The sequence below is a fragment of the Scatophagus argus genome, chromosome 2 (assembly GCF_020382885.2).
Source record: "Scatophagus argus isolate fScaArg1 chromosome 2, fScaArg1.pri, whole genome shotgun sequence".
NCBI lineage: Eukaryota > Metazoa > Chordata > Actinopteri > Scatophagidae > Scatophagus > Scatophagus argus.
In genome coordinates this window covers 3929474-3945072 of record NC_058494.1, presented here as the reverse complement: position 1 = coordinate 3945072, position 15599 = coordinate 3929474, and the positions used below count along the sequence as shown (strand labels likewise).

Sequence of the window (15599 nt, the reverse complement as noted above, 5' to 3'; positions counted from 1 at the left end):
GAAATTACGAGGTCTGGCCACTAGATGGAGTGCTGCTATAACACAGAAACGAGTCAGCGCTGCAGAGTATGGAATTAAGAAACAAAAGTTTATTTTTGTGGTCACAGAGATTACATCGTTTTCAGATTCCCGCTTTAGATTCTTTGGTACATAATAAGGTTACAGTCATGGGCATTACATATTTTAGATTTAGTAGAAACATTACTTCCTACGATTATCACTTTCTTCTCTTTTCAAGATTATCTTACATACAAGTGCTGTGTACTGCAGCCTCAGAAAATTCACGCAGCATAGATCAGAAGTAAGGCACTGAATAAAATAAATAACTCATAGAAAGTAGTAAAAAAAAAAAAAATCCCGAAAATATTCATGGTTTGAGTGTCTCCACACATTTTCTAGTGATCTTTATATTGTCAAGGGAATGAAACAAAAGTCTGAAAAGCACTTTTTTTGTAACTACAATATACCATGAAAAACAAAGAAGAGTGTGGCATAAGAAACGAGGGGCAGTTTGCAGCCTCGCTCGCTGTCCGTCTGCTCAATCTGTTGAGAAATAGGGCGGTAAAGGGAAAGAGACTTCAGATGCAGTTGAGTCTGTTGAGATGCTGGAAGATAAAATAAAGAAGAGCATATTAGACTTGATAGGGAAAAAAAATACATATACATTGTGATGTTTTAGTGTCATAATGACTAGAGTATAGGAAATAGAGTGGAGGGTAGAGGATGCAGACATGAGACATGAAAACCTGCACTCACTCCAATGTATGTAAGGCGTATTTCTTGTTCTTCGTTAGATCTACGAGCTCACTGACTACCGAGTCTTCCAGAATGTTGCCCATCAGATGCAGCTCTGAAAGATGTTGATGGTTTGACTTCAGCGCCAAGATCAGCAACTGAATACTCCTTGAGGTCAGGCCACAGTTCCTCAGTCTGCAGAGAAAACAGTTTCTTTAATATTCTGAACAAAATCCTAGAGTTGCCATCCAGCATATAATGCAGGACTCCAGAAATTCCAAACACTGTCCACAGGTCATGTGAATGACCATGTCTAAACATTAGAAAACACACAAAAACGTGTTTTAAAGGAATAAAAAACTTTTCTTTTTTTTTTTGACCAGATCAGCTCTTGTAACATAACAAACTGACAGAAATGCTGTTAATAAAACAATGACTTTGAGGAGGGGAACTTACTGCATGGCTTAACCGGATGCATGTTTTTAGTGAGAAAAAGTATCTGTTAACTTTTATTTGTAGTTCTTTAAGAAGTAATAAAAACAAAAAAACTTACAATAACTTCTCCAGATTACATTGAGGGCGTCTGAGTCCCACACAGAGTTTCTTCACTCCCTTATCTTTAAGGAGGGGATTATCCGACAGGTTCAGCTCACTGATACTGCTTTCCGTTGAGGCCAACACTGATGCAAGCTCTGCACAACAGTCATCACTTAGGCTGCAGTCACTCAGGCTGAAATGAAGGAACAATTGTGTTATACTAGTATACTGCTCTTTTCATATAACATACCATAACAAGTTGTGGCATGATTAAGATTGTGTCTTAAAAATCATTTACTTGAGAGTTCGCAGATAAATGCACGGATTCTTCAGTCCAGCTGAAATTTCATTGACCCCTTTGTCTCCAAGGCAGTTCATGCTGAGGTCAAGGTCTTTCAGCTCCATTGCCTGCCATTTGGCTGCTCTCATCCAGCGCTGGGAGAACGAAGTCAAGACCTCAGACAAATGTCTGCAGCTCACATCAGTGATTCCACATCTTGAAACGCTGAAGAGAAATGAGAGGTGTGTTATTAAACAATGGTTTAATAACAGACCACAGTCTGATTCTGCTCCAGCCCTACTCAAAGCCACGAGTAGTGAGGCACCACCACTACATCTGAGGCAGAGGCAGCTGTGTGGGACTGCTTCTAATCTACTGACTGGGGAGTGCTGCGGGAGGTATGCAGTGAGAATCTCGAGGGGATCACAGACTGCACCACTGACTACATCAACTTCTGTATGAATATTGTAGTTCCTACCAGAACTGTGTGCTGTTTTCCTAATAACAAGCCCTGGATCACCGGCGACATCAATGACCTCCTCAACCAAAAGGAGACACCAAGAGCAGCTGAAGCACATGCAGCAGGAACTCAAAATCAGGCTGAAGGAGGGCAAAGAGAAATACAGAAGGAAGGTGGAGCAGAAGCTGCAGCAGAGCAGCATGAGGAAGGTCTGAGATGGCTTGAAGACCATCACAGGTTGCAGCCCAAAGCACAGAAGCACCTTCTTCAACAGGTTTGACTGCCCCGCCCCCGCTGCTGCTGTGGCCTGTCCAGCTGTCACCCCCTCACCTCCACCATCCACACACACTCACTACTCTCAGGCTGCTGCTGAGGAGCGTATCAGTGCCCCCCTCCCCACCTCCAAAGTTGCCAGCCCAGACGGCATGTCCTCACGACTACTCAGGGCCTGTGCTTCTGAGCAGGGTCAGCACCTTCGGTCTTTAAACTGGGCCTGCGTCAAGGGAGAAGACTGCAATGAAAGACTTTCTGCACCATCACTGTCCTCAAGTATTCCCACTCCAAGGAGCTGAACAACTTCAGACCGGTTGCCCTGACATCGAACGCCATGAAGTCCATGAAGGGGCTGCTGCTACACCAACTCAGACCCCATGTCTGCCATGCACTGGACCCTGCTGTGTGGATTGTGTTTTTTGATTTCTCAAACACCTTCAACCCCATCCAGCCCCTGCTGCTGAGAGACAAGCTGACAGAGATGGGAGTGGACTCACACTTCCTGTCATAGTTCAGGAATTATCTCACCAGAAGACAGACATCAGGCTGAGGAAGTGCACCTATGGGACTGCAGTAAGCAGCACAGATGCACCACCTCCCCTGTCATGTTCACCCTGCAACTGGAAGTCATGTCACATGCAGAGGTTTTCAGATGGCACTGCAGTTGTGGGGTGTATCAGGGATACCTTTCACAACTGCAGTGACAGGAGAACAGGCAGAGTACTACATGAACCTGATGAAGGACTTTGTGACGTGGTGCAGGTCTAAGCACCAACACATCAACACCTGAAAAACCAAGGTGATGGTGATGGACTTCCATAGGCTCGCAGCCGGTATGTGTGGCATTTGTTCAGACCTACGAGTACCTGGGACTGCAACTGGATTACAAATTGGACTGATCAGCTAACACCAACGCACTCTATAAGAAAAGACATAGCCGGCTCTATTTCCAGAGGTAGCTAAGGTCCTTTAGCGTCTTCCGGAAGCTGCTGCAGATGATGTACCAGACTGTCGTAACCCGCATCCTTTCTATGCTGTGGTGTACTGGGGATGCAGCAATAAGAGGAAGGACGCCTCGCAGCTGGATAAGCTGGTGAGGAAAGTTGGCTCTGTGGTATACATACATTCAATACTGCACAAAAAATACTTCTTTCTCCAATCCCAGCATTTTCTATTTAATCAGTATGTAATCAAGAGAGAAATATAAAAGCAAAGTGTCCTTACTTGAGTGTTTCCAGACTACACCATGTGCACATTGCTTTGCAGATGAGACTAAACCCTGCATCTTTCAAATCATTGTTGCTCAAGTTGAGCTCTATGAGGGTGCTGGTTTCAAACTTCAGAGCTTCCCCGATACTTGCACAGCTCAAAGCAGTGAGGCCGCAGTCGTACATCCTGTCAAAGACATATAAAGAGGTCCAAAACATAACTGGATTATTTATATCAAGTCAGTTATGCTGAATGCATTTACACCAAGTCATACTCACTCCAGCTTTGTCAGTTGCAATGTATTGAATCTTTTAAAGAGCTCAATGGCGCCTTTGTCTCCGACCATGTTGATGCTCAGATCCAACACTTTGAGGTGGCCAGAGTTCTCCTTCAGAGCAGATGCCAGATAATAGCAGCCCTTTTCCTCAATGTTGCACTGTGATAGTCTACAATGAAAAAGAATTACAACAGGAAAGTAAGAGAAATACAATAAATATAGAATAATCTTACAAAGCTGTCTACAATGAACAGATTTCATTCGAGTTGCACTTCTTTTCTGTTGACATATTGACATTACTTTGTAATGCATGATCCCTGATACCATTTCTTTAATCTTTTTGATATAAACTTTATCTCTCAGAATTTCTATTACACCTGTCTGTATGTCTGTTAGTAAAAATGAGAAACATTCTGCATTTTTGACTGTTCAATCAATTTTATATCAAGTTTACTTCACAACCCTTACTTAAGTATTTGTAGCTGGCATTCAGGAGATCTCAAACCCTGAGCAAGAAGCTGCAGTCCCTCATTTCCTATTTTGTTCCTGCTGAGATCCAGCATTTGCAGCTTCCGGGACTGTGTCAGGGCCGTGGCCAGGTATACACAGGCACAAGAGGTCACTTCACAGCCATCCAACCTGAGCATTTTCAGCCTGCAGTTTGGATTGCACAGCCCCTCCACAAGTTTCCTGACTCCATCATCACTGATGTTGTTGTACCCCAGGTTCAGCTCTCTCAGGTAAGACTCTCTTGTGCTCAGGATTGTTGCTAAGGCTGGACAACACTTATCTGTCAGGTTAGAGAATCGCAGCCTGCAAGGAAATGGGAGACATATTTTGGTCACCATAAATCAGTCACTACACTAAACACAGGCACTAAAAAACAATAAACAATGAACTGATCCTAAGAACAAGTATAGTCTGGCTATCCAAAACCTGATACATCATTCTTTTGCATCATAGAGCTCACTGCCGTCCTGACTATCAAAAGCACATTAGTGAGCCACACTGTTCCAATCCCACAAACTATTGCTGTGAGTGCCGTGTAATGCCCAGTAAATGCACTGTTTATTTATGTCTGACTAATGCTAAAAACTACAGTAACTAACAATAACTATGTTATATGTGTTAGAAATTATTTTATTTTAGGAAGGAAGATGATGAAGATGAAGGAAAGTCAGAAAGTACTGAGAGATGAATTAACACATTGTTGGATTTAGTCTTTTCATGGGATTTGTTGACATTGAGAATAATTTGGGAGACAACAGGACACAACAGATTACTAAGTTTCTTACTTCAGCTTCTCAATGTCATCAGCAACACAAACAAAACTCCATTTACTTGGGAGTTGTGTTTCAGAGACAGATGTGTCAAAATCTATCTACACACATCTGAACCTATCTGAATATCATAGATTGGAGACTTGGACCGTTTGAAGTACTCACTTTCAAATTCATTCTGCAGGAGCATAAAGCTAATGCAGCAAAAAAAATGTGTAAAACATTTATATGAGTGCATTTATCCAAAAGATAGAATCCAGTGAGTACAAACTTACATGGCTTTCTTGGATTTCAAAATATTTGGTAACTCCCTGAGGAGTCTTTCATCACATCTCTTGGACACTTCCATCTCAAAACTATTTCTCATCCCTTCAAAATTTGTGGTCCTCTGTATCACGAAGTGCCATTGCATTGGTGTGGATTCAGGGATTGGACAAATGCCAAACTTCTGAAAGAACTTGACTTCATTCAGCAAAGCCTGGCTGTCGTACTCCCTCAGACAGTGGAAAAGAACTACAGCGGTATACTCCAAAATGTTGTCCAGGATCATCTTCTTGGTGTATGCAAAAAGTGGATCAGTGGGTGCCAACATATCGCGTTCCTTAATGAGGCCAAAGATGAAGCGAAGAAAGACGTCAGAGTTTCCCCATGGATCCTGCCGCATCTGGTCCACCAGGTCCTTACAACAAAGAGACTGTGCAGAATTCCCTTCAATGTCGTCCAGTTTAGCAGATGCTGCCAAGAACTCTTGAATGCTTGAGTGACCGAAGCGAAACACTGTGGTGTTATGCAGCCCCTTTTCTTCTCTCAACACAAGTGGACACTCTTTGGAAAATGCAGATGCTTTCTTCACACTTATGTCCCCCTCTTGAAGATCGCGCTCATACATGACATTACCAGCTTTCATCCGAAGCAGTGCCAAATTTTTAAGCTTGGCAATAATGCCTGGATTTGATGCTTTGATCAGATGTGCGTAAATCTGGGTCAGATTTAAAGGGTTAATTTTGAATCCATCATCCGCTTTCACATGATTCTTCAAAACATTTGCCATGATGGTGCAGATTGGAGGAATCGAACAGAGGAAGTCCAGACTCCTTGATATTTTCACGTGGTTGATGGCTTTGTATGCTAGATCATCATTACCGATGACTGTCTTGAAGTGCTGCTCCATCTGTTCGTTGCTGAACCCTTGAATCTCGGTCTCTTTAAGCAAAAAGCAACCAGGAATTTGGGTTGCCGCTGCATATCGGGTTGTTATCCATACATGAGCCCTGGGAAATAAATTCCCTTTGATCAGATTGGCCAGTAGAACATCCACTGTGGAGACCTGCGAAACATCACTCACTGTTGGACAACTGAAGTTGAGAGGGAGATGATACTCATCCAGTCCATCAAGGACAAACCACACGTCTTTTTCATTTAAACCAGAACTGTCAAGCTCTTTCAATTCAGGGTAAAATGTCTGGAGAATTTCAATTAGGTTCTTTTTACCTTTGAGCAAATTTAACTCCCAGAATGTAAGAGGAAAGAGGAGGCGGATGTTGTGGTACCCTTTGTCCTCGGCCCACTCTAGAGCACAACTCTGCACTGTTGTGGTTTTTCCGACTCCACCCACTCCTAAAGTGATGACTGTTCTTTTCCATCTCTCATGTTTGCAGTTACATGACAATATACTTGAGAGTGAGTCAGTTGAAAAATAAAGCCAAGAATGAAGATCTGACTTGTCAACATATCTAAACTCATGCTGCTGCAAATTATTTAATGGGTAGTCCTGCTTGAGCAGCCGGTAGCACAGTCTTGAAGGAAGTAATGACTTTTCAGAGTATGCGTCATTCAGTTTCTGATATTTGTTCTTCAGTATGGTTTTCAGATGGGTTTGGGGATCCATCATGGAGACAAGGTGTTCCTGAAAAGAGGTGAGGATGGAAAGTGTTAAAAACAAAAGCTATCACTTAGTGTTCAGCTATGCAATATAGCAACAGTTGTCTTGTTTGTAAGAGTATTATTTCTTAATCCAGTGAGGATGTATTATGTGTCTACAGCAGAGAGACAACAGTGTGTTTAAGCTCCTGTAGAGAAAGTGGGAGGGATAACTATAACCTGTGCTGGCTGCCTTCAGCTGAAACAGAAAATATAAATACATATTCCACTGACAAAGAAGCTGTGGTGACTTTCTCCATCCCCGAATAAACACCAAGATCAGACTAAACTGTACAGCATTTTGCCACATCATTAACCTATAAACATAACATCAGGAGAATGTGAACTAGGAGGGATTCTTTCACAATCACAGCCAATCATGAGATGTTTGCATTGCTCCATTATGTAATACAGTATTTTATGACTGAGAGTATAAAAGACTAACTCAATGCAACAAATATTTGCAAGGATTTATGTTTACTTATTCATTTTACTGGTCAGCAGTATGGTCAGCAGCAACATAAACTTATTACATTAAGTGTGAAATACATTTCAAAGGTATGGCACTAATGGAAACATAAAAAGCCTTTTTTTTTCATTTTAGTTAGTTAGCTTTGTAGTTTACTATAAACATGGTATGATGGTGCTTTTGGTGTCTACTACAGTAGTGTAAATTGTGTAAAATTTAGTAACACTTTAGATGATTTCCAGTATCACCATAGATTGCTGTATCATTAAACTTACTGGTCAATAAAATATCTAATATCTACAGCATATTCAATAAATTCATGTACTCCAAAATCAGCCGTACTCTACAGCAATTCAAATTCTGACTACTTTTTTTCATCGCTCTTCCTGTAATAATAAGGAAATGGGCACAGTTGTCTCTTTTAATGACAATTTTACTTGACAGCATTACTTGCTAGTGGGCATTTTAATTTACATCCCAATAATGATTTATGTATTTAACGTAACGTCAACACGTATGAATTAGAATAGAAAGGAAGTATAGGCTATGATACTGAAACTCTGTCGAGGCGAAGCAGTTTTGGTTTAAACCCACTTCAAGACATTTATCTAATGGCATTTATATTAAAAGTACAAGTGAAGAGGCTATAGCTTAGAAAACGAAAGTAACGCCAGTGATAACTTGCGCCCTCTTAACTTAATAAGTAATATCACTAAAGACCCAAACACAATTAGTCTTCAAAGATGATGGTATTACGTTATATTTACTGAACAATCGATAATGTAGTGTAATATACATACCAAGAAGTGACGTTAACCTGTCCGGTGAGGAAAAAGAGGCAGATCAGTGGATTCCGTTTGAAATATGTCACAAAAAAAAAACATGCGCCAGATATCGCGTGATCTAATGATCCCGTGATCTCGCTCATCCAACTGCAACGTGCGGCCAGAAACAGGTGCAGACGTGCTTGAAGTTCTTAAAGTAAAATGCTCATTATGCAGGGTGGCTCATTTCATATTTCAGAATACGAAATATTAGAGACTTATAATTACTGGTGCATTAATGTAAAAGAAAAACAATTTCTTTAATTTCCATAACACACTAGAAATGTTGTTGTGAATATCGTTGAGAATGCCCATGCTCATTTTCTATACTGCTTATCCGTCGGGGGTGCAGGGCTCCACACAAAGACAGACAACCACTCACGCACACACTCACACCTAGAGGCAATGTAGTGAAGATAATTAACCTAATGTGCATGTTTTTGGTATTGTGGGAGGAAGCCTGAGTACCCGGAGAAAACCCACGCAGGCACATGCAGACTCCACACAGAAGGGCCCAGTAATTTTTTTAAGGCAGAAAGGCAGAGACCAAAAATAACTGTGTCTGGAACCAGACAGTTCAAGGACAGTGTTTGTCCCTCTGGAATGTTTCTGATAAGACAGTTTTCAGGAAATAAGGAAGTATCTGCGGGAGAAAACTCTACAGAGTTCAATACAAAAAGCAAGGCACAATAAAATCAAAATGGTCTTTGGAGAGCATCTGAACTGAAGTGAAAACAGCACCTGGATTTATAAAGACTTAATCAATATGTTGTTTGTTTCAGAAACCCCACTGCTGACCTATTTCCAGTTCAACACTAAGGTGTTGTTGTTTTTAATCTACAAACCTGTCCTTTTTAGTGGCAATCCTGAGGGATACCCCCTAGCCTTGAACCACTCAGTTCATGACACTATTATCTTCTGCCTTTTTTTTTCTTTAAGTCAGCCATTTATTTATGTTGCCGCTCAAATGTTTCAGACTGTTCTTTAAATTTTAACTCTTGTTTTGAACATTCTCAGAAATGTTTTTCCAAAGATCTTGCTAAGGTTTTCTTGAGATGCATAAGACTGTGGGTATTTTCATATAAGGTGGCTTACGTAAGACTCAAAGACCTTCACAACTCATAAGATCACATATTTATTTTCATAAGACTGGTCACTTTGACTGAACCTGCCACAGATATTGCCACTACAAACGACCTAATGGAGAGAGACATGCTGCTCACATCATAAGAATGAAAAGATGGTGTGATGACGAGACACAATTAAAACTGACTAACAGCTATGTTCTTTGAAGTTGACAACAAAGTGTTTGAGGCTGGATAAATATGGGCACTTTTCTGACTTTAACTCAGTTGGTGTCCTGAGGTCACCTTGGTTTTATTGTACCTGCCTTTTCAAAATAAAACCTAACCATCACTGATAGCTGATAAGTTGTTTCATTTGTTGAATTATATAATAATGTGGTTGGAGGTCTGAAATTTCCTGCTCCTACTGATGACTTCTCTCCCACAATGGTCAATAGTTCAAAAAGCTGAAGTGTAATACCTTAAAAGTGACATAAAGCACATAGACACTGATGCTGAATGACAAAACTTTAACTTATATCACCTGATGGGCTCTTGTGGTATAACTTCTAAGTAAGTTGTGATGAGCTGAAGTTGTAGTGTGCAATGCCATATGATAGCATAAAGTAGTCACGCTGATTTTGATTGAAAGAAACAGCAAGATACAGCTGTATTAAAAAGGCAATGAAACACTGTCTATGGTAGCAAAACACTGTTGATGTAAACTCATTATACTCACTGTGAACATGAGAACATCTTATTGTAATTCTGCATAAAACAATTATTTTTAAAAAAAATGTTACACAAAGAGGCCTGGAAATAATGGTGTCTAATGCCAGCTGAAACTTAGGCCAAAACTGGAAGCCAGCCCAGGGAAAAGAAATATTGGTATAAACTGTGCTTAAGTAATTAAAAAAAAAAAAATCAGTGGAAGATCCCCTGGAATAAGACAAGCAGGTGCAAGATAAATCAAAACTAATGATCTGGGGAAAGCACCCAGCTAACCCAGAGCAAGCTGACCTAATAGTGTAAAAAGTCCCCAACAAACCCAGGACGAGAAGAAGACCTAACGGTGTAAAGACAAAGATGGTAAAGGGATGGACAATGGGCGTGGAAAGGTCCAGACCCTAAGGTATATAAAGTAAAGCCACCAGCCATTTTATTCAGAGCCCTTCATGTGTACTCAGTGTATATTGTGAACTGTTTTCCTTTTTTTGTCGACATTAAAGTGTTTGCTGCTCAGAATCCTGTCTCCTGTTGATGATTCTGCTGGACTTCAAGAGAAGATTTTCCTGAAGAATTAGACCCAGCTAAAACTTAAAATTTAATGTTCTGTGGCTCTGAACCTTGGCTTTGAGTCCACACTACACTCTCTCATTATGGGCCTGTTCCTTTGGGTCTCACCTGTCCTTATCCTATTCTTGGAAGTTTCAACAATTATCTCCAGTTCTCAGTTCCATGGACCTCATAAGCTGGCAGTGGTCCAACCTTGTCCTATCCAACTTTTTCTAACATACTGATGAAAAAAACGTGGATAGACTAAAATAAAATAATAAAATAGAATTAGGTATACATACAAATCACCTTTCTCTCCTCATACACTGAGATGCGAGTGTGAGAGCACAGCTGCCAGCACAACTGATGAGATGAGAAGATGAACTTTATTGATCCCACAGTGGGGAAATTCACTTGTTGTGGCAGCTCACAAGAATAGAAAAAGAGTGCAAAATGCAAGAAGTGTGCAGTTACAAAAAAATAATAATAAATTAACAATTTACAAGTAAACACAGTACAATATGCAGCTATGTACAAGTCCCTCATAAGGGAGGAACAGAGGACTGGACTGTTGAGTTGTACAGTCTAACAGCAGTGGGAATGAAGGACCTGCTGTAGCTCCTTCCTACACTGAGGGTGTAGCAGTCTGCCGTGAACAGTGAAGATGCTTTGGACAGACTGACAGTCTCTCTGGAAGAACTCCCATTCCATTAGGTGGTCGTTAAACCATTCCTTCAATCCAGACCTCGGTCATAAAACCAGAAACCAGGCTCTTCCATTCCACAAGACCTGTTTTTATGAGATAAAGTTCTGTTTTTATGAGATAAAGTTCTGTTTTTATGAGATAAAGTTCTGGTTTTATGAGATAAAGTTCTGGTTTTATGAATTAATTTCAGAGTAATGTTATGGCAATTTCTTGTCTGCCTGCAGTGAGTTAAAAAGGAAAAAACAAGACTGGAAGGGTAGCATGCACCAAAACGTTTAATCTCTATAGAGAGGAGGCAACACACAGACCGGGACTCGAACCTGGAACCTTCTTGCTATAAGGCGACAGTGCTAACCGAGCACTGAGATACTTCAGTCTTTAAGTTACATAGTTGACACATATGTGAGGAAGAGGAGTAAGAGGAGGAGTATTTAAACAGCTTATTGGCTGAGATATTAGACAAACAATAAGTGAACCATTTCACTGATCTTTGTAAAACATAACTTTTATCTAATATTCAACAATATATCTAAAAATATAGTTGAATGATGTTTCACTGTCTGTAGCTGATTTACAGGGCATCCGCTGGGGAAATACGATGTTGTGCTCTGCCACAGCCTGTGGATTTGTGTCTCGTAGTCCTGGTTGCTGGCTGTGTTTTGTGTCTGGTATGTGGACTTTGGATCAGATCACCCGGGTGTTCATCCAGAATGCAGCCATCGCATTTCTTCTCTTTCTCACTCCATCATGGCTTTCCCTCTTTTGTCGGATTGGTTTAGTTGTACTTGTCTCAGTGAGCTCTTGACTTGACTCCATCCATCCGCTCACACAGCTGATCTGAATGTATTCTGTTTGAATTGATTGTACTGTTGTGTTTGCCCCTGAAATGTGTTGCAAATATTTACAAAAATCAATGAGGTTGACGAGTTAAAACATTTGATGCATTGCACAGCATGTCAGCTTTTTGGATTTGAGCTTGTATAATGTTCAGCATCATGTACAAATGTCAGATGCACCAGTGTTCCACTAAACGTCTGTTCAGATCAGAGTAGAACGTCTGTAAACTTTCACTTGCAAGTTTCTGCACTAGTCAAGTCACTACATCAGATAAATGCTGTTGAAGTTGCAACAGTGGAGTAAATCGTCTCATTCAGAAAATGTTCAAGAATGTGTTAACATTCAACTGACTAGTGACGACATAATACTGGATGAAGGGTGATACAACAGACTGCTCGATTAAAACCTTTATTGTATTGTCTCCAGTTGCACAACTTGCTTTGTGTCACCATATACTGGAATGTAAGCAGCCAATTCAATTTCAATTCAGTTTATTTATATAGAACCAGTTCACTGATAAATAAATTGGGCTCACTGGCCAGGTGGCTGGTAAATAATCGTGTGACATCAGCTGATCAAATCAAATCAGCTTAGCAGTGTTTCTTTTTACAGTGTCTGTCTACATTTTTGCACGCATTTAGAAATGTCATGGTGTTAATCCGCCAAAACAAAACAGGGTTCATGGTAATAGCTGTCCCAACATCATTAAGCAATTTTATGGCTGGTAAAAAATATTTTGTCTGTTCTTTTTTTTCAGTTTACCTGCCATTGACAGATAAGCCAAAAAGTTAATTTTGAAAAATTTGAAAAATTTTGATTGAAATTTTGAATTTTGACTTATTTCTATGTTGATATTACGCTGAAATCAATGAAAACCAATTGGGAATTCTCAGTCAAGAAAAGATGCACAGGTATGCTATAAGTATTAGAAATATATTTGATCTTATAATACTACAACTATCATGTGACACTGGAAGGGTGGTTGCTTGACATTACACAGGAGGAGAACCAGTGGAACTAAATGTGATAAAATATGAAGACTCTTGAAGATTCTTGTATTGCATTGAAATGTAAAACAATGCAGCTCATCCCTTAAAAGGAAAGTTTAAAACTTAATATACACCAGAAATGATTGTGTTGACACTTGCATGATCCTGTTGCATTTTAAAAATATTCTCCTCAGGAATGCCTTGACTGATCTTGTGGGAGCAGGTTATTTGAGGATGTAGCCATTGCTTGCTCTGTACAAATGTAGGAAAAGAATCTTTGAAAATCTTTGTTGTACCAACGAATATAAAGAAATGTATAAATATTTCAAACCTCCCTTAACATATTTGACATGAAAGCTGTAATTTTTAATTATGTTTAATATAAATGTTGACTCTGTATATACTCAGTTATCATTTGGAAGTCAAACTGCCTTACGCATGTGAATGTACTAATTTAAATCTCCTGTAACAATAACTACTTAACCAGTAGAGGGTACTAGACTCAATGTAGTAAGACTACCTCAGGTGATACTGGAAGGTACAGCCAAAACCATATTGTGGTCTGTCGTGTTTATTTCCATACATATTTTTGCCGTCATTGTTTACTGTTCACTATGTAGAAGGAAGTTTCACCTGCTCCTTTGGAGTTTGACAGGTTTGAGTGGCGTAATACATCACCAGTCTGCGTGCTAACACAAAATTGCATGCAGCAAAGGGGACAGTAAACTTATCAACCCTTAGAAAGGTATGTCTATTTAAGGGTGTAACAGTTGCCAAAAAATAAATAAATAAATAAACTACCAGAACCATGTAGCATGATATAGTGAAATGTATGCCCATAGACGTGTTTGCAGAGGGGGTCAAACATACCTTCCTGGATTGTGCCGAGTGAAGACAGGTGTGGCTGCCACTTGCTTTGATTTGACACTTTTGCTGACATAGTTCGGCATGTAATTAATAACTTGACTTACCTGTATTAACTCCATTGTACTTCAAAGCATTGAGCACTGCTGCATCAGGCTGATGCACTACAGCAGCATCCTTACTGCATGCAGGTGAGAGTACAGGGCGGAGGTATCGCATTAATTCAGAACTTTATCTCATTAAAAACAAATTTTTTCTTTCATAAAAAGATAACTTTTTTTTCTCAGAAAAACAGAACTTTTTTCTCAAATGAATGCAGTACACTTCCATGTTATACTACCAATCTACACAGTAATATACAAAGCATATAAAATTGAAAATTTTACATGTATGTTAGTGATAAAACAGAATAGTATAATCTATACAACACTGCGTAAAAGAGACGTTCTGCATAGTAATTTTACTGAAGCAACATTTGAATTTATGACTTTTACTTGTACCCGAGTATTTTGAGGCCATAGTACTTTTCCTTAAGTAAAAGATATGAGTACATCTTCTGCCAGTGGACAGCTGTGTGTTAAAAGTGTGAGAATAATCAGTTATTATGCCATCAAAGATATAATTACTTACCACAGAAACCATAGAAAGGCTACTTTTGATTATAATAAATTGGTAACAGTTCCAGGAAGTTATTCAGTTTGTTGAACTTAGTAAGCTCTACAAAGCCTTACTGTGAGTTTCAAATGGCTGTAATCAAAGACATGGGAGGGTCACTGTTAAGACAACTTATATATATCAAACGGGCAAGAATACTCCACAAATATTCCCCTATTTTCCCACAATACATTTATACCCCTGTGGTAGGTACTGAATATAATTCAAAATTAGTGTAATTTCTGATCTATATATACACTTTGTGGATTGAATTGAATTGTGGATTGAAATACACTATACAGACAAAAGTTTTGGGACATCTGACTATTATACAAACAGAGACTTTAATGACATCACATTTTAAATACATAGGCAGCTTTACCGCTATAACAGTTTCCACTCTTCTGGGAAGACTCTCCATAAGGTTTTGGAGTGTTTCTGTGGGAAGTGAGGTCAGGCACTGATGTTGGACCAAAAGGCCCGCCTCACAATTTCTGTTCCTGTTCATCCTAAAGGTGTTGGATGGGGTTGAGGTCAGGTTTCTCTTCTACACCAAACTCATCCAACCATGTCTTTATGGACTTTGCTTTGTGCACTGGGACACAGTCATGCTGGAATGGAAAAGGTCCTTCTCCAAACTGTTGCCACAAGGTTGGAAGCATAGCATTGTCAAAAATGTCTTGGTAAGCTGAAACAGATTTCCCTTCACTAGAAGTCAGGAACCAAGCCCAAATCCATAAAGAGGTGTGTCTGGATACTCTTGTCTATATAGTATATGTGTGGCCGTTGGTGCACTTAATAGGATGTAGTATGTGAATTCAATTTCATAAATCCAGTAAAATCCTCCCTTTTTCATGTGCAGTCAGTCAACTTATACTTCCTCTTCGAAACAATGGAGTAACATTCATGAAAAAGAATATTGTGTTTGAATCAGCACAAAGCCTTG

The 15599-nt window shown here is 39.7% G+C and overlaps 1 protein-coding gene across 2 annotated transcripts; it reads right to left on the bottom strand.

Moving 5' to 3' along the window:
* Positions 1–69: 69 nt before the first annotated feature.
* On the bottom strand, positions 70–8378 carry LOC124065905 (NACHT, LRR and PYD domains-containing protein 12-like). 2 transcript variants are annotated; one of them, XM_046401812.1, is made up of 9 exons: positions 8241–8378; positions 5327–6957; positions 4240–4584; positions 3773–3940; positions 3510–3680; positions 1571–1777; positions 1289–1465; positions 757–930; positions 70–605 (listed from the first exon to the last, which is right to left on the bottom strand). In XM_046401812.1, the coding sequence occupies exons 2-9, from the start codon at positions 6940–6942 to the stop codon at positions 539–541; spliced, it is 2925 nt and encodes a 974-aa protein (XP_046257768.1). In that variant the 5' UTR covers positions 6943–6957; positions 8241–8378; the 3' UTR covers positions 70–538. The 2 variants fall into 2 exon arrangements, with proteins under 2 accessions (XP_046257768.1, XP_046257777.1); XM_046401821.1 differs by lacking the exons at positions 70–605; positions 757–930; positions 1289–1465 and adding an exon at positions 2413–2505 and having other exon boundaries at positions 1641–1777.
* Between the last annotated feature and the right edge of the window lie 7221 nt (positions 8379–15599).

Bases quoted from the DNA above. Each gene is read 5' to 3' on its own strand.
- LOC124065905 (XM_046401812.1), bottom strand. From the start codon at position 6,942: ATGATGGATCCCCAAACCCATCTGAAAACCATACTGAAGAACAAATAT. The intron at 4,585-5,326 runs GTAAGTTTGTAC...ATTTCCTTGCAG, and splicing joins TTGAAATCCAAGAAAGCCAT to GCTGCGATTCTCTAACCTGA. The intron at 606-756 runs GTGAGTGCAGGT...TTTATCTTCCAG, and splicing joins TACGCCTTACATACATTGGA to CATCTCAACAGACTCAACTG.